Consider the following 22,750-nt stretch of genomic DNA (forward strand, 5'->3'; position numbering starts at 1 on the left):
AAAACTTCCCAAAACGCTTTGTCGAGCATACCATGGTGACGGACTCTACGTACCTTACCCAATCTATCGGCGCCGTTCACCATCCCAAGGTGGTCAGACACACAAGAAGAAGGTGCGATGACAGGATGTCGAGATCAACAACCAATGGATTGTGCCCTTCAACCCACTGCTGTCTTTGAAATACAACGCCCACATAAACGTCGAGGTTGTGAACTCAGTATCCAGTGTCAAATACATATATAAATATGTGACCAAGGGCAGCGACCGTGTTACCATAAAGCTGGCCAACAAAGAAGAAAGAGATATCCCCAATGACGAATTACAGTGCTTTGTGGATGCGAGATACATCAGTGCCTCTGCAGCTTACTGGCGCCTGTACGAGTTCCCTATCCAGCAGATGAAGCCTCCCGTGCAGAAGCTTCCAATCCACTTGGAAGATGAGCAACTCATCCTGTTCCAACCAGAAGATCTGCATGACATCGTCAACAATGGTCCACCGAAAACAAAGCTCACAGAATTCTTCAAGCTGAAACAGAATACTGAAGTGAAGATCACCTCCCCTGATGTATTTAAGCACTTCAGGTGGGTGCAGAATACCTGGAAGAAGCGGGTTCATGTGACGAAACTGAATCGCAGTGATGAGGATGCCAACCAAGCCTGCTCAGACATGATTGGAAGGATTCCAGTCATAAACCTGACTGCAAGGCAGAGCGAGCTTTTCTACATGCGGATGTTGCTTCACACGGTGGCCGGACCAAAGTCCTACAGAGACCTGAGAGCCTACAATGGAGTGGAGCATCCCACCTACCAAGCTGCCTGCCTTGCCATGGGCCTCCTCGATGATGACTCCAAAATCGACCGAGTGATAATAATAATAATAATAATTCATTTATTTTGTATAGCGCTTTTCATGAAGCCCAAAGGCGCTTTGACAGAGTGCAAAACATAATGCATAACAAAACATGAAAACAACAATTGCAAAAAGACAAGAATCAATAGGGAAATATTTAAAGCAAAAGGAGGGAGAAGGAGATGTGATAGTCAGGGGTTAAATGCTGTGGGTTGAATGTTGAATGCAGTGCTGAACAGGTGGGTCTTGAGTGATGTTTTGAATGTGGTGAGTGAGGAGGAGTCTCTGATGGTGTGAGGTAGTGAGTTCCAGAGGGTGGGAGCAGCGATGGAGAAGGCCCTGTCCCCCCAGGATCTGAATTTGGTCCGGATGGGGGGGGGGGGGGGGGGGTCAGGAGGTTGGTACCAGCAGAGCGGAGGTTGCGGGTGGGAGTGTGTCTGGAGAGGAGGTCAGCCAGGTAGGATGGAAGAAGCTGGAACTTTTATCAGCAATGCCGTCTATCCTGAAGTTCTAAGCTGAAGAAGAGGGACAAAATCATTCAATTCTTTTCCCTAAAGAAAAGCGAACAGTTGATATCACGATTTGAAACACTATGGAATAATATTTACCGATATGAACAGTGATGTGGCTTTTATTGAAATTCTAAAGATCCTGTTTTGATTTTGATGATTTACGTGTGATATGATTTGACGGATGTTTATATGAATCGTTTAAAATAAAAAATTTCTGCCTTCAATTTCTGACATTTTGCCTTTTCATTTCGGCTTCCCAATTGAAGTCCCGCCCATAGGGCGGGCACCGTTGCTAGTCAATTTAATTTTCAAAAAGTTAGAGATTCGGATGAAACACTGGTGGTTTTGATATGCTATCAGCCAGTTGATGAAGATGTTCATTATTTTACGATTATTATTTATTTCTTTTAATTACGCAATTAATCAATCAATTACTGTACATCTTTCCCTCCCAAAACCGTCTCTATGTGCTGCATGGCGGTATTGTCGGGTGCCAAAGGTGCCCCAGCAACGCTGCACACTGGAGGATATGTCATTTATTTATTTGGCATGGTGTTGGTGTACTTTGGAATGTATCTGTACTTGTTATCCTGTTTGTCTGGGTGATATCTCAGCCATCCTTTGACGTAGGAAGCTGAAATTTAGGCAAAATAATGAGCATATGCTTTTGCAAAAAATGGTATCTTTTATTTTTTGATGAAGCAATTTATTGATTAATTACTTAATTATTATCGTTTTATTAAGTACTTATTTATTTTCTTTATCTGAGCAATATCTCAGACATCTTTTGAGTTAGGAAGCTGATATTTGGACATGACGATGACCAAGGGATTTGTCTATAAAGGATAATTTTGATTTATCAATCAATTGATTAATTATTTATTGATCAAAACCCCAAGTCATCAAGCCACACTCCCGAGCCACAAGTCCTCAACCTCCCCTCACAACCCAAAGATTTCAGTATTGCTCTTGCCCTCCACACTCCATATCTTCAAACTCCATCCCCACCACAAGTCTTCAAACCCTCCACCCCCACCAGTACACCGCAACCTACCCTTCACCACCTACCAAAGTCTCAACCCTCCCACCTCCCAAATGTGTCCCATCTTTGCTCTCCCCACCCCTTCTGCGCACCAACTCCCTGTCCTCCCCTCCTCTCCATCATAAAACAAAGGCACATTATTACAACAATCACTCATTCTTTCATCAGATAGATAGATATACAGACAAACAATACAAAATTGCATTACACAGGCATTACACAAGGGCATTCTTACAACAGACAAACAGATAGATATTTATATTTATATATATACATACACATACATATACACCCACATAGACTCATACACATAAATAGGTAGATAGATACACAGACAGATAGATAGAATAGATAGATAGTTACATAGATAGATAGACAGATAGTCACACACAGATAGATAGATAGGATAGATAGATTAGATAGGATATATAGATAGTGACAACCAGATAGATAAGATAAATAGATAGATAGATAGTCACACAGATACATACACAGACATATAGATAGGATAGATATACAGATAGTGACACACAGTTAGATAGATAGGATAGATAGATAGAAAGATAGATAATCACACAGATACATAGTACAGATAGATATATAGGATAGATAGTCACACAGATAGATGGATAGGATGGATAGATAGTCACACACAGATATATAGATACACATATAGATAGACAGGATAGATAATCACATAGATAGGACAGATAGATAGGATGGATAGATAGTCACACACAGATAGATATACACATAGACAGATGGATGAGATAGATAGATAGACAGACAGTTTTTTCAGTTTTTCCTTCCTGAGAGGTTGCTTCTGTATCTATCTAGTCTACCCATGCATCCTTCCCTACCCCTCATTCCTCCCCACACCTATTTTCTGTCCTCTATTTGCCCTTCAACTTGCTCTTCGGTAAGTCTTTCATTTGACTAATTCTGCCAGATGATGCCACACAGATCAAGTCATTATATCAGATATGATAGAGTCTCAATATTGAAGTAAAACCTTGCTCTTATCTCATCCTCTCTCACTATTTGTGGAGCTTTATGAGGCCACTGCCATGTTTATAAACCAGAAAAAGACCAAATGAGGTACACTGGTCAATCTAATCGCAACCTGTAGAATTTAAGCTCGGGTAAAATAGACACTGTGGGATATTAACATCCTCAAGCAAGTGCAAATGGACAACTGGCTTTACATCCCCTCTAAAGGATGATACACACAATCCCATATGCAATGCCTCATGCCTCCAATTGGCGTAGCATCAGATGGCAGTTCCGTTGGACCCATGACCTTCACTGACAGTGTCTGGAATCAAACCCAGAACTTCTTTGCTCACGACTTGGCAATGTGAAGGATGAAGGTTTTATTTCTTCTCATTTTTAATTGCAGTCACATTTCCCTTTCTAAAAATGTAAAATATCCTACATGAGATCATAAAGACCACTTACTTCCTGACTACCTTCACAGTTGCAGCAATGCTTCCTGCCCAGTTGACTTTGTGAAGATGACGTTGGGAGGGCATCCTGTACGCCGCTTGAGCACAGACAGCAACATCTCCAAAGTTGGTGGCGTCTTGTTTGCCACCAAATGGTGTTGGTACTGGCAGGATGAGTGTGGAAAGTGGATCGAGTATTCTTCAGAGGTATGCAGGAATACGTATGCCTTCAAATACAAAAAAGATGAAACCCTGTTTTTCTGTTATTCTCAAATTTCTCCATTTCCCCCCAGACCTCACAGCATAGCAAATGTGATGTCACATCTGAAATGTTGGAACAAGCCTATAAAGATGATGACAGCTATACATTGACATTCACCGCTGGCGGTCACGCATACCTAATGGACTTTTCTGGTGAGAATTTGCATCAGTAATGATCACAAGAACTATTATCATTGTCATTACTGTTGTCATATCATTGTCTGCACTGCCTGGGAAGATCCTTATTGTGTCCTTTAAAAACATGCTTTAATCGTCTAGACTGGCACTCGGTAGAGAGCATACTGCCAGGTTGAAAAGTTTACGTTTTGTATCCCCATAATAGGCCAGATCTGGATTCCGACGTGAACCAAAATCTAATTGGCTTGTTCTTCTCGCCTATTCAAATCGTCCACATAGTTTTGTCATATGTCGTCCACAGCTTTTTGAAATATCATGCTATAAAGTCGTAATTGGCCCTATCAGCCTGGCGTTGGCTTAGCGGTTAGGGTGCCGGCTTGGGATCCTAGGATCCTGGGTTCGAATCCCGGTCGATTGCTGAATTAATGTCAGGGGGGTTGACTCAGCTTGTCATCCTTCCGAGGTCGGCAAATTGAGTACCAGCTTGCTGGGATGAATGATCACGGTGTACCCCGATTCAGAATAGGCACACTGTATCCCTGCGCATCCCTACGCAAACTCTCTACCATATTTCTTCTGAATCCGTCCACACCTTTTTGAGATACCCTGTTGACAAACAAACAGACAGGGGTGAACACATAATGTCCTCCCACTTTCAGTGGCGGAGGTAATACAATTGGAAAACAGCGCAACAAGACCGTTCCTCCGTCAACAACGTTTCTCAAAAGTCTTGTGTTGCAGAAATGAAGCAGCAGAACTTTATCACGATGGTGAAGAGGGATGTGCGAAGGAGACCAATGTTTGTATCATCAGAAAGCATGCCAAGACTCATCAAGGAGTGAGTAGTTTTGTTTAGAGGCACACACTCAGCGGTGAATATAATAGTTGTGAATCAATCACTTATAATTGATTGTTTTTCACTAAGTATTTTGATACGTGTTATGAGATTGTGAAAGTTCTTGAATACTTTCCTCTGTTATTTCTCCATGAATGTGTTCTTCCATTTTGTACCTCATTTTTCATTCACATGAGATTGCCGAGAAAGGATGGATAATGACGTCACATAGTAAATGTCTCACCTCTAGACGATTCTCCCACTGGTTTGCCAGGGTTCCGGGAACCACAGATTTCCTTACTTGTTTTATTCTTCTTCCCCAGGGATAAACAGAGGAGACCTGTACTCGCTGGCATTCCGAACAACTGGGACAAATCATTGGTTTCTGACATTGGCTTCAAAGTAAGATAGCATACTTGCAGTAAATGCATTATTCAGTTATACATCACATGATCACTCGGACAAACAAACAGAAGCTTAGGCACAACAACACATTCCAGAAACATGTCTTATTTTCAAAAAAAATTCTAAGGTTCGTAGTGCAGCACACATCACACACACATGGACATACAGACAAATATACGACACACAATACAGGACTGTTGCACGACACCAACACAGCCACTGAGCTTGGGGAAACTGCCGTCATTTCCGGGGACACTCTGAGTACAGACAATGCCACAACAATGGCGCAGCTTTTCTCACGCACTCAGCGGGCCATTTCATAAGGAGGAATTCTCCCCTCCCCATGGATGCCAACCTATGTCCGTGCTCTTATCCTTTTAAATGCTGAAGCGTCCGCCACTTCCCCTCATGCCTCCACACTTCCCTTATTTGTCTAAGTGTCCCTCTATTTTGTCCTTCAACCTTGCTCTTGATGTTCCCATCCCCCTCTCTCTTCCTCTCTTTCTTCTACTGTTCCGTTTGTTCTGTTGCGTTCAGAACCATTCAGTGTTCTAGCCTTTCCAGGAGCTTTGACTTTGTATACAAAAAAGAAAAGAAAACAGACTATAAACAGAAAATCAGCATGAAAAAAGAGGGGGAAAAATGAAAACCAACTTTCTGAAGTGTTTGCTATGACTCAGCTGGGATTTCTTGAGTTGAGATTTTTGGAGTTTATATTTTTTGAGATGTGATTTTTGAGTTGATATTTTTTGTTGATATTTTTTGAGATGCGATTTTTTAGTTGAGATTTTTGGTTATTTTTGTTGATAGTTTTTTGAGATGAGTTTTTGAGTTGATATTTTGGAGTTGATTTTTAGTTGTTTTTTATTTTTGAGTTTATACATTTTGAGATGTTATTTTTTGATATTTTTTGTTGATATTTTTTGAGATGCGATTTTTTGAGATGCGATTTTTTGAGATGAGATTTTTTGAGATGAGATTTTTTGAGTTGATATTTTTTGTTTATATTTTTTGAGATGAGATTTTTGAGTTGATATTTCTTGTTGATATTTTTTGAGATGAGATTTTTGGGGGATGAGAGCTGAGATTTTCTAGATTTTTGAGTTTATATTTTTTGAGATGCGTTTTTGTTATTTTTTGATGAAATTCTTCAAAGTTAATATTTTTGAGATGCAGTTTTTTAATGAGATTTTTTGTTTGTTTTTTGATGAGATTTTTTGAGCTGATATTTTTTGATGAGTTTTTGAGATGAGATTTTTTATTTTTTGTAATTTTTTAGTTTACATTTTTTATTTTTTTATTTTTGTTATTTTTTGAGTATATTTTTTGATATGAGATTTTTTGAGTTGATATTTTTGGTTGATATTTTTTATTTTTTGATGAAATTTTTTGAATTGATATATTTTGAGTTGAGATTTTTTTCGTTGAGATTTCGGGAATTTTATCTTTTTTTATCTTTTTTTTTTGTATACAGAATCGAGGCTCATGAAAGAGCTAACTTTTATCACACAAACAAATCAAACAGACAAACAAATAAAGTCTATAAAAAGGGGAGCGGGAGACAAGATGGGGAGAGAATGGGAAGCACATAAACACAACATTTGAGAGCAGGGACATCGGAAATGTGTGGGAGGGAGAGGGCTTGGGGGGAGGCGGCATGGGAAGGGGGGTGGGGGGGGTGGGAGAAGTATAAACACAAGGACACCAAGGACTTCCAGGAAAGAAGTTGGTATTTCAAAAAAGTGGATTTGGGGTAAAATTAGCAGGGGTAGAAAAGATCAAGGTTTTGGATGGGGGAAGATAAGAGATGGTGGTGAACAGCTGTTTTAAAGACCTGGAGGGAGGAGTGGGATTGAAGAGAGTGAGGGAGTTTGTTCCAGAGGTGGGAGAAAAGAGGAATGAAGGAGTGAAGGTAAGCAGAGAGTCTTGATTTTCGCAGTTTAACCATAAGAGGGTTGCAGGCAGATCTTGTGCAACCTGTAGGAATATTTGGGGGACAGAGCCCAGAGAGAGCTGGAGGAGCAAGGCCGGAGAGGAGTCGGTAGAAGACAGAAAGACCACCAACCTGCCTGTGGTGAGTACGTGAAAGGCCCTCGGAGGTAGCTTCATCGTGGGAGATTCCAATGATTCTGAACGCTTTGGTTTCAACAGCGTGAAGACGAGCTACGTGTGAGGCAGGAGCACTAGCCCAGAGGGGAGAGCAGTATAACATTGAGCTGCAGATGAAAGCCTTGTATGTGGTAAGGAGCTCAGGTGTGCCAAGGAAGGACTTCGCACGATGGAGGATGCCCAGTCGGCGACTGGCTTTGGAGGCCAGATTTGAAATGTGGTTTTCCCAGGAAAGATCATGGCAGATAGTGAGACCCAAAAGCTTGAGTGACAGAACTTCTTGGAGAGGAGTATTCAGAAAGTGGATGGGAGGGTTGTCCAGTCGGTCTTTTCGGAGAGACATCATAAGAGTGTGAGATTTGTCAGGATTGAAAGACATGTTCCACTTGTTTGCCAAGTCTGTGATTTTGTCCAGGACTGCAGAGAGTGAGGAGGCTGCAGACTGCCGATCTGAGGGATGAGGAATGGAGCGACAGAGAGTAGAGTCATCAGCAGAGAGATAGAGAGGATTTTCAAGAGAGTCGGAGAGATCATTGATGAAGACCAGAAAAAGCACTGGGCCCAGAACACTGCCTTGGGGAACTCCAGCCTGAACAGGAAGAGGAGATGAGAGAAACCCATTCAGGGCCACACGTTGACTACGACTGGAGAGGAAGTCCGCCAGCCATGTGAGGAGATTTCCATTGACTTCCAGACTCAGCACAGACACTTTCACCTTACCACCAGAGTCAGTTGCTGACCACCAGAGTCAGATACAATACACAGGTGATTTTTGTTTATGACGGCTCACAATGAATTTTTATAGCTAGCATCCTCTTAATGTGATGACTTCATTTTTAATTACTGATCACATTGATCAAACAAAAAACGTTTTTTAACCTGAAGCTCCTTGCTGTCAAAGCAACATTCATGAAGCTATACCTCATTTCAGTTGGGGCACAGCAAGTATATCACCCATGTCTGAAGGCAATTAGTAAGCCAACTGGGTTTTTGAGTAAGCACAGTTGAGGTCTGAGAAGGATTGGTGATCTTGGCCTTGTCTACAAAGATAAGGTTAAGGCAATCACCCATAGCATAGTCAGTGTCCATTACAACCGCATCCTCTCAGAATGAAGGAACAGATGAGGAGCATGCTCCAGACCCAGATGACCTATTTGTTTGTGGATGGTGAAACATCTGTGAGTTCAGACATCAGACTGACCTGCTGATGTATTCTAGCATATCTAAGGAAGGAAACAACGGGTATGAGCTTTAGCGAGAAGTCCCATCAGTGAGGTTGGTTTTCCAGGAGGAATAGGCAAGCTGCTTTCTACCAATTTCTTCACCACATTAATCATTGTATTTTACCAGGACGAGGGGGGTCTATGGCCGTACATCCTCACCCACTCGGGCTCGCCGTTCACCCCATTGCGGCTCCCAGCACCAAAACCCCAATTTGAGGCTATAGCCGCCCAATATAGTTTTTATAGTGTCAATTTTGTTGCAATCTGCCCTCTTGGCATAATGTCTGAAGCATTGCAACATTGTTGGAGTTTGTTAGTTAAAAACCATACATTTAGAGAAACATCTTACCAGGCTTATCTCTGTATACTGTACACCTTGTGTACACATTGGTAGATATGGCTACATGCCTGATCGACAGACATTATTTGCACAGCAACGCGCCACTTGTGGTGAATGAAAAACCCATATTTGATAACCTCCAGCAGGCTTTGGGAAATGAACTAGCCAAGAGCACATCACCCCACAGGCCTACATAGGGTGATTGAGGTGGGCCATCTTCACCGTTTCAATGTCCATTGTGTTGGAACAACAAGCAAAAATCATTCATTCCCTTCATCATCAATTGGGTAAAAGCTTGGTGATATCTTTCTCTAAATGTATGTTTTTCGACGAGCAAACTGCAACAACATTGCAACACTTCCGACATCATGTCAAGAGGGCAGAATGCAACAAAACTGTGACTCACTGTAAAAAACGATATAGAGCAGCTATGGCCTCAAAATCGAGTTTTGGTGTTGGGAGTAGCACAGGGTGAGTGACGGATCCCAGTTTTTTTTTTTTTTTTTTTTTTTTTTTTTTTGTATACAAGATCGAGGCTCGTGAAAGAGCGAACATAAATCACACAGAAAGACAAACAGACACATAAAACAAATAACATCGGGAGCGGTAGACAAGATGGGGAGAGAGGGGGAAGGACACAAACACAACATTTGAGAGCAGGGACCGAGAGACATGGAGACATCGAGAGATCTGTGGGAGGGAGAGGGCTTTGGGGGGGAGGCATGTGAAGGGGGGGGGGGGGGTGGGAGAGGTATAAACATATGGACACTGCCAGGATTTCCAGGAAAGAAGTTGGAATTTCAAACAAGGTGGATCTGGGGTGAATTAGTGGGGGTAGAAAAGATCAAGGTTTTGGATGGGGGAAGATAAGAGATGGTGGTGAACAGCTGTTTTAAAGACCTGGAGGGAGGAGAGGGATTGAAGGGAGTGTGGGAGTTTGTTCCAGAGGCGGGAGAAAAGAGGAATGAAAGAGTGAAGGTGAGCAGAGAGCCGAGATTTCGGCAGTTTAACCATCAGAGGGTTGCTGGCAGATCTTGTGCGACCTGTAGGAATATTTGGGGGACAGAGCACAGAGAGAGCTGGGGGAGCAAGGCCGGAGAGGAGTCGGTAGAAGACAGAAAGACCCCCTACCTGCCTGCGGTGAGTGAGTGAAGGCCCTCAGAGATAGCTTCATCGCGGGAGATTCCAATGATTTTGAAAGCTTTGGATTCAACAGCGTGAAGCCGAGCCAGGTGTGAGGCAGGAGCACCAGCCCAGAGGGGAGAACAGTATTCCATTGAGCTGCGGATGAAAGCCTTGTATGTGGTGAGGAGCTCAGGTGTGCCGAGGAAGGACTTCGCACGACGGAGGATGCCCAGTCGGCGTCTGGCTTTGGAGGCCAGCTTGGAAATGTGGTTTTCCCAAGAAAGATCATGGCAGATAGTGAGACCCAAAAGCTTGAGCGACAGAACTTCTTGGAGAGGATTGTTGAGAAAGTAGATGGGAGGGTTGTCCAGTCGATCTTTTCGGAGAGACATAGTAAGAGAGTGAGATTTGTCAGGATTGAAAGACATGTTCCACTTGTTTGACCAGTCTGTGATTTTGTCCAGGTCTTCAGAGAGTGAGGAGGCTGCAGACTGCCGATCTGAGGGAAGAGGAATGGAGCGGCAGAGAGTGGAGTCATCAGCAAAGAGATAGAGAGGATTTTCCAGAGAGTCGGAGAGATCATTGATAAAGACCAGAAAAAGCACAGGGCCCAGCACACTTCCTTGGGGAACTCCAGCCTGAACAGGAAGGGGAGATGAGAGAAATCCATTCAGGGCCACACGTTGACTACGACCAGAGAGGAAGTCCGCAAGCCATGCATGGAGATTTCCATGGATACCATAGGAGGAGAGTTTGGTGAGCAGAGCTTGGTGCCAGACCGTATCAAAGGCCCGTGATATGTCAAGGGAGACAGCTCTGATTTCCTGTTTGGCATTGAGGACCTCCATCCATTGTTGAGACAGCAGAAGCAGCATGTCCAGAGTAGAGTGACCTGGTCTGAAACCAAATTGATGGTCAGAGATCAAGCCATTGGAGAAGAGGAAAGATTTCATATCCGAAGCAATGATGGATTCCATGACTTTGCTGATAATTGGGAGCAGGCTGATTGGTCTGTAGTTGCAAGGATCTGTTTTTGCACCTTTTTTGTGTAAAGCGGTAATGTTTGCTGATTTCCAGGATGCTGGCAGATGACTTTGAGCAAAAGATAGGGTGAAAAGAACAGAGAGAGGGTGAGATAGAGCGGCAGAGCAGGATTTTAGGACCCGTGGGCTGATGCCATCTGGTCCAGTTGCAGAATCAGAGTCGAGGTTTGACAAAAACTCCTCTACCTTGTCAGGAGAGAAGGTCACAGAGTCCAGGAGCAGTTTGGTTCGACTGGGAAAGGTGGGAACAGAGAGAGATGGGTTTGGGACTAAGGATTTTGAGGCAAACACAGAGTTGAGGCATTCGGCTTTGTCTCGTGCGATGTCAACTGTGTGGCCATTTGAGGTAAGGGAGGGGATGGAGGGGGAACAAACACCAGAAACGGATTTGACCAGACGCCACCAGGATTTGGAGGAAGGAGACAGGTTAGAGAGTTCATTCTTGAGAGAGGAGAGATAGTGCTTCCTGGCACTCCTGAGGGTAGACACACACTTGTTCCGAGCTTGGTGGAAGGAACTGAGATTTCCTTCAGTTGGATTAGCCTTCCAAGAGGCAAAGGCAAGTTGTTTCAGGGCAACTGCCTCACCACAAGATTCAGTGTACCATGGACGGGAGGAAGGGTAAGACAACTGAAGGCGAGATGGGATAAATCTGTGCATGAGAGAGATCAGTTTGCTTTGGAAGAATTCCCAGGAAGAATTGATGTCAGAGGCAGTGGAGATGGGAGACCAATCCAGACGATTGATGGCTGCTTGAAGACCATCCCAGTCGGCCTGAGTGAAATGCCAGACTCGTCGACGCTGAGGAGGCTCTCTGAGAATGGCCAGAGAGATGTCCACTTTGACAAGCACATGATCAGAAGAACCGATTGGAGCAGAAGAAGAGCAGCAGACATTAGCAGGGAAGTTAGTCATAACCAAGTCTAGAAGAGAAGATACTCCATTGGCTGAGATCCGGGTCGGGAAATTGACAGATTGTGTCAAGCCCAGTGAGTCACAGAAGTCCTTTGCTGAGGTGCCATGACTGGTGAGAGAGGAACCCAGTGAGCGAAAATGTATGGTCATAGTCTCCCCCCCACCCACCCACCCAGCATTGGGCAGAATAGCTGGAGGCATGAAGGTGTGAACCTCATGAATGAGGAGAGGGGGTAGTTTGCTGAAAAATTAGTCCTTGTCACTGTCATCCCTCATCCTGACTCATGATCTTCATTACCCCCATTAACCCTTGCTAACCCAACCCTCTTTCTTGCTGGTTTCCGTGTTTCATCCCTTTCTCTCTCTTCCTTTCCTGTTCGTTTATTCCCTTGCCAGTTTTACCCAATTGCTGCCCTGCTGCCCCACTGTCAACATAAACTTGCTCATCCTTGCTCTTGTAGTGAAATATTGGACGAGTCTGTGAAAGAGATGGAGGACTGAGGGCCAGTTCAATTTGCTTGATTAAACTGCCAGAAAAAGTGGTGTCTTGGTGGACCCCTAAAGACCACTAGGGAGACAGACACCCTCAACGCTAAACAGATTGGCAGAAGCCAGTAGCACCACAAAAGGACTTTGCTGCAATTTTTCGAACACTAGTGTAATGACTGAATCCAAGCAAGCTGGAATGGCTGCAGTTGAAATCACCACAGATTACGAAAGAGTTGGGATGGGAGGATAGGATAGAGTCAAAATTGGCTGAAAGCTTCATACATGGGTCCATCACAGTTGCGAGAGTGGTACACCACACACATCAACAACATTGATTTGGAGGACACGGATCCCGAGACATTCCACAGGGAATGGGGGAGAGATTAGTGCGTGAACATTCTCCTCCATTTCCCCGTGTGAGTGAGTGGGCCCTGTGTCTGGGTAATAAGTTAAACTGGTTAAGCTCTGCTCTGTGTCCCCCTTTCCTTCATCATTATCATTGTAAATAATAATAAATCATGTTCTTCCTCTGATTTGACTGTCCTGTCCCTTCCATCCATTGGCTTCGCATGGTACGAATAAAACCGCTCGAATCGGGTTCCAATAAAAGTAACAGCACGAGTCACATGATACGCATACAGCTCGGGCGTACTCGATTAAGCGTGGCTCGTGCGAGGCTCAATCACCGCTTTCGTGGCAGCCTGGGTTAAAGGTACGTGCGAATTTGTCCTGATACCCTTTTTCACGTTTGCCCGGAAGTGGCGATTCGGCCTCACGGACCCGAAGACCCAGGGCGAAAAAAGGGGTTTAATCCCCCCTTTGTAACGGGAACGGGCTTCAGGATATCTGCAACAATATATATACAGTCACGGTAAAAAGTAAGTACACCCATGTAAAGTTTTGACTTTTTCAACATATTTCAACATACAGCTATTTGATCTTCATTTCAACAATATTGACAGATAAAGGTGATATAATAGAACAAATATCATGAAACATTTACATTTTGTAGTCCATTGTATAATTTAAATAAACATAAATGCAAATTTCGCATGTGGAAAAAGTAAGTGTACACCCTTGGCTCTAATAGGTGGTATTGCCCCCTTTGGCAGAAACAACCTCAAGTAGGCATTTCTTATAACTGTCTACCAGTCTCAGACATCGACTGGGAGAAATTTTTACCCACTCCTCCATGCAGAATTCTTTCAGCTGTGCGATGTTTGAGGGGTTTCTTGCATGCACAGGTCGTTTCAAATCCCGCCACCACATCTCGATGGGATTTAGATCCGGGCTTTGACTTGGCCATTCCAGAACCCTCAATTTCTTTTTTTTCAGCCATTCCTTGGTGGATTTACTGGTATGTTTAGGGTCATTGTCATGCTGCAAGGTCCACCTTCGGTTGAGCTTCAACTTTCCGACAGATGGCCTCACATTATCCTTAAGCACCCTCGGGTACAATGAAGAATTCATAGTGGATTCTATGATGGTGAGCTGCCCACGCCCTGATGCAGCAAAGCTGCCCCAAACCATAATATTTCCACCACCATGCTTTACAGTTGGTATCAGGTTCTTGTGGTCAAATGCTGTCTTTGGTTTTAGCCAAACATGTCTTCTGGTACTGTGGCCAAATAGCTCTACCTTTGACTCATCTGTCCAGAGCACATTGTTCCAGAAGTGCTGGTCTTTGCCTCGGTGTTCATTGGCAAACTTTAGTCTTGCCCTGATGTTCTTTCTGGACAGCAAAGGTTTCCTCCTGGCACACCTCCCATGTAGATCAAATTTGTGCAGCCTCTTTCTAATGGTAGACTCGTGCACTTTGACATCAAAAGTGGCAAGAGCTACCTGTAGGTCCCGTGATGACATTCTGGGGGTTCTTAGAGACTTCTTTCAGCATCTTGCGGTCTGCTCTCGGGCTGAACTTGCTGGGACGGCCTGGCCTGAACAAGTTGGCAGTTGTTTGGAATCTTCTCCACTTGTAGATGATCTTCCGGACAGTCGAATGATTGATTTCAAATTGTTTGGAGATCTTTTTAAATCCCTTCCCAGACTCGTAGGCATCTATAACCTTCTTTCTGAAGGCCTCAGAGAGCTCTTTTGATCTAGGCATGGTGACACCGCACACTTCAACAACAAAGAGCAAACCAAACTAAATGTCTGAGGTGTAAATAAGACAGGTTCCTCCAAGATCCTCTCTAACGATGTTCTAATCATTTGCACCTGAGCTGGTGCACCTGATTCTAATTTTAGGTATTTGAAATAGTGATAAATGTCGGGGTGTACTTACTTTTTCCTCATGCGACATTTGCATTTATGTTTATTTAAATTGTACAATGGACTACAAAATGTAAATGTTTCATGATATTTGTTATATTATATCACCTTTATCTATCAATATTGTTGAAATGAAGATCAAATAGCTGTATGTTGAAATATGTTGAAAAAGTCAAAACTTTAATTGGGGTGTACTTACTTTTTCACGTGACTGTGTATATATATATATATCATGGTTATTTCACTTGGATAATACCATAGGCTGACACCAGAGGCTTGACATCAGAGGACTGATATACCAGAGGCCTCAAACCCGAGACCGACATGTACTGTCGCCTTCACAATGTTCATGACGCCTAGCGGCTCCAATTTATTGATATTTGATGATCCTCTTAACGGTTGCTTCGGTTGTCTTACACTGAACGGAAAACTTCATGGGATGGCATGGCGGTTGTGAATATGACACTTCCAAAGTTGTATTCGGCTTACTTATGCATCCAAAATGGTGGATGTATGTTTATTTAAAGTTACAATTGTGGGTGATGTCGAGCCAGCTGTCCTACCAATGGGTGTAGAGCAAACATACACACATACATAGAAACACCCTGCTGCATTATACAGGATATAGATTACTGTCCATTGATTAATCCTTTGTGTAAAGCTATTTTACGTGTTAATAAATTACTAAACCAAGCTTTTTTGACACGACACGTTACTATAATCATCTTGAAGTTGTGAAATGTTCTTCATCTCAGTCACTAACATATTTTCGGTTTGCTTGTGAAGCGAGTTTCAGTTCCCCAAGACTCAGACGAGTTCAAGGATGTCGTGGCCAAATTCAAAATCACTTTGCCAGACTGCAGAGTCACAAAGGTGGAGAGAATTCAGAACCTCGAGCTGTGGAGTACTTTTAAGAGGTATGCCTTCTTAGTTTGGATGAGGAGGATGAGGCGACTGGGGGAAGCCTGGTAACCTGGAAATCCAGAAAGAGGTGGCCCTGAAGTGGGTTAATGGGGTTATAAATGATAATGGTTGTGGATGGTGGATGGTTGATGCTTTAAGATGGTGGTGAATGGCTGTCTTGAAGCCATAGAGGGAGGAATGCGATTCAACAGTCTGAGGAAGTTGGTTCCACAGGTGGGGAAAAAGAGGAACAAATGAATGGATGAGAGCAGTGGGTCTGGATTTTTGGAGTTTCACCAGAAGGGAGTTATTGGGAAACTGTATGCCCTGCAGAAACTTGGGGTTCAGGGGTGGGGGCAGAGCACGGAAAGGGCAGAGGGTGTTAGACCAGAAAGTAGAAGACAGGGAGACCACTGACCTGTATTCCCCACACACTCTTTCCTCCTTGTAAATTCCCCACACTCTCTTTTTACCTTGTATTTCGCTTTTCTGATCTTTCAAACATGGAAGCTAGGAAATGTGTTTAGCATAAAAACTTTGTGGGATTGGCACGATAGTTCAGAGAAGTGTACTTCCCTTTGAGCTGCCTTGTCTGAGATTGATTGCCTACCTGACTATAAACCGTAATGTTGGAATTTCAGGCACTGCTTTTCATCAACCTGTGTGCCAACGTTCGGAGGACAGGATAAACTGGCTGTCCAATCGATTAGCATTTGCTTGTGGATGTTAAATATCCTATGGTACCTTTAGAGAAGATTAGGCCAATGTATGTTAGTACCCTGGCTAAATTCTTGTCGGTGGACTACTTCACTAGTATCTTACAAGAGAGTAATAACCTGTCCAGAGTATTGAAGGAGCTGCGCTCCAACGCGAGTCGAAAGAATTGACGCGACCAAAGACGGAATTCGTCCGAGTTGCTTTATTGAAACAAAACAGCTCAGGTATTCTGACAAGCCCGTTTATCGGGCAGCAATATATATACACATTTATGCCGGGGCGTTTGCCCGGGAAAACCGAGACCAGGCATGTCCGGGTGTCAAGGGCGAGTCCTGGAAAGGCGAGTCTGGACATGCCCGGGCGTCCTGGACGCGGCCTGGCAAGTCGAGGCTGGGCGTGCCCGAGCGCTCTGGGCGAGCCCTGGAAAGCCGAGAGCGGGCATGCCCGGACGCTCTGGGCGAGCCCTGGAAAGGCGAGTCTGGACATGCCCGGGCGTCCTGGACGCGGCCTGGCAAGTCGAGGCTGGGCGTGCCCGAGCGCTCTGGGTGAGCCCTGGAAAGGCGAGAGCGGGCATGCCCGGACGCTCTGGGCGAGCCCTGGAAAGGCGAGTCTGGACATGCCCGGGCGTCCTGGACGCGGCCTGGCAAGTCGAGGCTGGGCGTGCCCGAGCGCTCTGGGTGAGCCCTGGAAAGGCGAGAGCGGGCATGCCCGGACACTCTGGGCGAGCCCTGGAAAGGCAAGAGCGGGCATGCCCGGGAAAGACGAGACCGGGCGTGCCCGGGAGGTTCGGGCGTGCCCGGGAACAGCGAGTCCGGGCATGCCCAGGAGAGGCGCGTCTGGGCCCGTCCGGACGAGCCCGGCATGGCGATCGCGCCCTGGCCGCGTCCTGGCAGGTGCAAGGCGATTGTGTACATTCAGCGGGAACCGCTACAGTATATTCTGAACAATTAAAATATTCACAACCTGGCAATGGGCCAGGAATAAGATACCCCGCACTGCGCGACCCCACTTCGCATGGATTCGCTTTTGTGTGAACTAAATATTCAGTTTTTAATTACCTAAAACACAAAAAAATATTGATTTAAAACCATCAAGCTGTAGGAGTTGCGGACAAGGAGAAGGCGAGACACTTTATTTTGACACCTTTATTGACACCTTTATTCCAACAGAAATCAATCACGACCGGAACTCATGCATCTTTTATAACACGCAAAACCCTCTTAAGGGGGCGTGGCTCCAACCACCGAGCACACGCCATGCCCATACCACCAATAGCCCCACTGGTCCAGTGCCTGTGGATTATGTCCCAATGGGGTAACCCCCACATGCGCCCCCCCCCCCCCCCCAGAATTCACTCGCACGGGCAATGTCAGTTTTCGGGGGGCCTTAACCACCCGGCCGAAACGACTGAGGACCCGAGCAGGGACTGTTAGCGGCTTGGCGGTAGGCGGGCCAACCGGGGACTTACCCGACGGGGGACGGCCCCGCCGTGGGGGTTGAGACAACTGAGGCAACCGGGGACTTACCCGACGGGGGACGGCCCCGCCGTGAGGGTTGAGCCAACTGAGGGGGCTGGCCTAGATCTAGGTGAGCTGGCTTGAGGCGGTCCACCGAAAGGTGGTCCGGTTTTCCGCCGATGACGACCACGAAGAACTTGTCCCCGGCCTCCAGAACGCGGAAAGGCCGATCGTAAGGCAGCCGAAGCGGCCCCCGGTGCACGTCCTGGCAAACAAAGACGTTCTAGGCTGTACCTAGATCCGCCGGGACGTGGGCCCGAGGCAAACCATGTTGAGATGTGGGCACTGGTGCAAACATCTTGGCATTCTCCTGGAGAACCGACCGCTGACGGGCAGCGGACCAGGGGCTTGTGGCGTCAGGCATGAACTCCCCGGGAACCCGCAGCGGCTGGCCATAGACGAGCTCAGCGGATGAGGACTGGAGATTTTCCTTAGGGGCTGTCCTGAGGCCCAACATGACCCACGGGAGTCTGTCGGCCCAACTGTCATCCCGGTGGCTGGCCCTGAGAGCAGCTTTCATAGAGCGATGGAACCTCTCACACAAATCATTAGCCTGGGGATGATATGCAGTGGTGCGATGGAGCTTTACCCCGAGCCCCTGGGCAACAGCACCCCAGAGCTCTGAAGTGAACTGGGGCCCCCTGTCTGAAGAGATGTCCGAGGGAGGGCCAAAACGGGCAACCCAAGTGCCGATGAATGCCCGGGCCACATCGGCGGATGTTGTAGATGTGAGCGGGATGGCCCCTGGCCACCTGGTGATCCTATCGATCATCATGAGGAGGTGGGTGATTCCCCGCGAGGGGGGGAGGGGTCCTACCACGTCCACGTTAACATGGTCAAAGCGTCGCTCTGGCACTGGGAATGGCGCCAATGGGGCCTGGGTATGGCGATGCACCTTCGAGTGTTGGCACTCGACGCAGGGGTTGGCCCAGTCGCGCACATCCTTCCTGAGCCCGTGCCAAACGAACTTCGCTGCCACTAACTTTTGCGACGCCTTCCTGCCCGGGTGAGAAAGACCGTGGACAGTCTTGAACACCAGCCGTCTCCAGCTAGTGGGTACGACGGGGCGAGGTTGTCCCAAAGATACGTCACACAGTAGCGTGGTGCCCGTGTCCTCGAACGGCACATTGGACAGTCAAAGCCCTGTGACCGCCGCCCTGCAGGCCTGGACATCCTGGTCGGAGATATGTTCAGCCGCCATGTGGGCATTGTCGATGCCAAAGTGAACTGCACCAGCTATGGACCGGGAGAGACAATCGGCGACCGTATTGTCCTTCCCAGCAACATGTTGGATGTCCGTTGTGAACTCGGAAACGAAGGAGAGCTGGCGTTGTTGATGGGCAGACTCCACGTTAGACGGCAGTGGGACGACCCCCTCCCTCGTGATGCGGTGGCCGAGAAAGTCAATTGAGGCCACCCCAAACAAGCACTTGGCCGGGTTAATGATCAGGCCGTGCTGACTGAGGCGTTCAAAGTGCCCTCGGAGGTGAAGCATGTGCTCCGTCCTGAAAGCGCTGGCGATGAGGATATCGTCCAGGTAGACGAACAGAAACGGCAAATCCCACAACACGCTGTCCATCAGGTGCTGGAAAGCCTGGGCTGCGTTCTTGAGCCCAAAAGGCACATGGAGGAATTCGAAAAGCCCGAACAGTTTAATCACTGCAGTCTTAGGAATGTCCTGTGGCCGGACAGGGACCTGGTGGTAACCACGGACGAGGTCCACCTTAGAAAAAATAACTTTACCGGCCAAGCGGGCAGAAAAATCCTGAATGTGCGGGATTGGGTAGCGGCCGGGGGTAGTGGCATCGTTAAGGCGGTGATAATCCCTGCACGGGCGCCAACCGCCACCTGGCTTCGGCGCAATGTGGAGAGTCGAGGCCCATGGGCTGTCGGAACGTCACACGATGCCAAGACGCTCCAACGTGTCGAACTCCGCCTTTGCAATAGCGAGTTTTGCCGGGTCGAAGCGTCGACCCCCGGCGTAGACAGGCGGGCTGGTGGTCAGAATGTGATGCTCCACACCGTGCTTGATGGCAACGGCCGAAAAGGTGGGCCGTGTAAGGGCCGGGAACTCGGTGAGGAGGCGGGCGAACTCATCAGAGGTCGAGAGCATGCACGCAAGCCTCGTCGAGGCGGACCCGCTCGGCGAGCATGAAAGAAAACTGAATGTCTCCGCATTAATGAGTTGCCGATTTTTCACATCCACCAGTAGGCCGTTGGCGCAGAGGAAATCAGCGCCCAGCAAGGGGGTGGACACCTTTGCCGTGACAAAATCCCATGCAAACTGCTGCCCGCCAAAGCACAGTGCCATGGTCCGTTTGCCAAAGGTCTGAATAGCACTGCCGTTGGCTGCTTCCAGGGCGGGGCTGTGACTCCCGGCCTCCCGGTCCGATGCCGACACAGGTAGAATGCTCACCTGGGCACCTGTGTCGCAGAGGAAGCGACGTCCGGAGTCGGTGTCTGAAATGAACAGCAAACTGCCCAAACGGCCAACGCTCATGGCAGTTAACGAGCGCCGGCCACCCCATTTCCCGACTCACTGAAGCTGCAGGGTGGCCGGCATGCCTTGGCCTCGGGCCCAAACTTTGCGTGGTAACGGCACAAGCCTGGGGCCTTGCGCCGCTGGTCCGTAATGGCGGCCGCCACGGTGTCCGCCCGCGGTGCAGGCTCGACTGTGCAGCCGCACTACATTGCTGTCTGGCAGAGAAAAACTTGTCTGCTTCCCTGGCCAGGGCGCGGAAATCTTTAACGGGCGAGTTGGCCAAGGCTGACCGTATCTGTCCTGGCAGCTGCTGCAGGAACAGCTCCCTGAAGAGGAAACATGGCCGGCGGCTGCCCAGGAGAGACAGCATGTGGTCCATCTGCTCCGACAGCTTTGAGTCGCCCAGCCCGGGTAGAGAAAGAAGCTGGCGGGCGCGCTCGGCCTCAGTGAGCTCGAAGGTTTCGATCAGCAGCGATTTTAGCGTCTCATACTTGCCACCCTCCAGAGGATCCTGAAGAAGGCTCGCCACCCTGGTCACAGTGGAGCCGCTGAGCGCAGACACGACATAATAATACTTCATGTCGTCGGCAGAAATGCTCCGAATGGCGAACTGGGCCTCAGCTTGTGCGAACCAAACGGCAGCTTGTCGTTCCCAAAACTCCGGCAGCTTAATCGAAACTGCGCTTGTCCCCATGTTCGTTTGAAGCCCCCGAAAACGTTCGGGAGCAGCCGGGGTCACCAATGTAGGAGTTGCGGACAACGAGAAGGCGAGACACTTCTTAGCTCGTTCAAAGCTCCTTTATTCCAACAGAACTCAATCACGACCGGAACTCATGCATCTTTTCTAAAACGCAAAACCCTCTTAAGGGGGCGTGGCTCCAACCACCGAGCACATGCCACGCCCATACCATCAATAGCCCCACTGGTCCCGTGCCTGTGGATTATGTCCCAATGGAGTCAATCCCACAAAGCGAGTAAAACGTTGCAAGTTTAAATGCACCGCCTTGACCGAAGATGCAACCACTGCTGTTGACATCGCTGGCAGCCAATAAGAGCGCTTATCTGAGCGACTCTCCTTTCAAGCACTCAGCACGTGCATTATTGGCTTAATGCTCTGTGTGCCGCCATATTGGTAATTGTGCTGAAAGTTATGAACTAAAATTGAAAGTGTTAAGGTGGATGGAGTCAGGTGTTGGTGCCACCACTGTTGGGTGTGAATTTCGTTTATGGGAGTTGTTTTTAAGGACAATTGTAAAGAACAAAGAAAAAAAATAAAGCAGTCCGTCCACAACTCCCGTAGATGCTACAACATTAATGAGATGTCGGAGCAATTTTAATGGAGAATACGGAGAGAATTTATCTTGGATTGAGGATGTGAATCAGCACGCCATACCCTTAAGCCAGGCTATAATTATGGCGAAGGCAACAAGTTGATATGATGGGGTAAAATAACTGGAAGGGGTCGGATTCACATCCTCAATCATGTCTTTCAATCCTGACAAATCTCACACTCTTACTATGTCTCTCCGAAAAGATCGACTGGACAACCCTCCCATCTACTTTCTCAACAATCCTCTCCAAGAAGTTCTGTCACTCAAGCTTTTGGGTCTCACTATCTGCCATGATCTTTCTTGGGAAAACCACATTTCCAAGCTGGCCTGCAAAGCCAGTCGCCGACTGGGCATCCTCCGTCGTGCGAAGTCCTTCCTAGGCACACCTGAGCTCCTCACCACATACAAGGCTTTCATCCGCAGCTCAATGGAATACTGTTCTCCCCTATGGGCTGGTGCTCCTGCCTCACATCTAGCTCGGCTTCACGCTGTTGAAACCAAAGCTTTCAGAATCATTGGAATCTCCCGCGATGAAGCTATCTCTAAGGGCCTTTCACTCACTCACCGCAGGCAGGTAGGTGGTCTTTCTGTCTTCTACCGACTCCTCTCCGGCCTTGCTCCCCCAGCTCTCTCTGTGCTCTGTCCCCCAAATATTCCTACAGGTCGCACAAGATCTGCCAGCAAGCCTCTGATGGTTAAACTGCCGAAATCTCGGCTCTCTGCTCACCTTCACTCCTTCATTCCTCTTTTCTCCCGCCTCTGGAACAAACTCCCACACTCCCTTCAATCCCACTCCT

At 47.1% G+C, this 22,750-nt stretch overlaps 1 protein-coding gene across 1 annotated transcript in view; it reads left to right on the plus strand.

Moving 5' to 3' along the window:
• Positions 1 to 22,750, plus strand: part of LOC144890731 (protein mono-ADP-ribosyltransferase PARP12-like) — a 128,969-nt gene that overhangs the window by 66,735 nt on the left and 39,484 nt on the right. The window contains exons 8-12 of the mRNA XM_078772413.1: positions 3,882 to 4,056; positions 4,143 to 4,263; positions 4,990 to 5,086; positions 5,407 to 5,485; positions 15,790 to 15,920. Coding sequence (XP_078628539.1) covers positions 3,882 to 4,056; positions 4,143 to 4,263; positions 4,990 to 5,086; positions 5,407 to 5,485; positions 15,790 to 15,920 — 603 coding nt within the window. The remainder of the gene's footprint in view (positions 1 to 3,881; positions 4,057 to 4,142; positions 4,264 to 4,989; positions 5,087 to 5,406; positions 5,486 to 15,789; positions 15,921 to 22,750) is intronic.

This window comes from Myxine glutinosa, chromosome 1 (assembly GCF_964187855.1).
Source record: "Myxine glutinosa chromosome 1, kmMyxGlut1.1, whole genome shotgun sequence".
NCBI lineage: Eukaryota > Metazoa > Chordata > Myxini > Myxiniformes > Myxinidae > Myxine > Myxine glutinosa.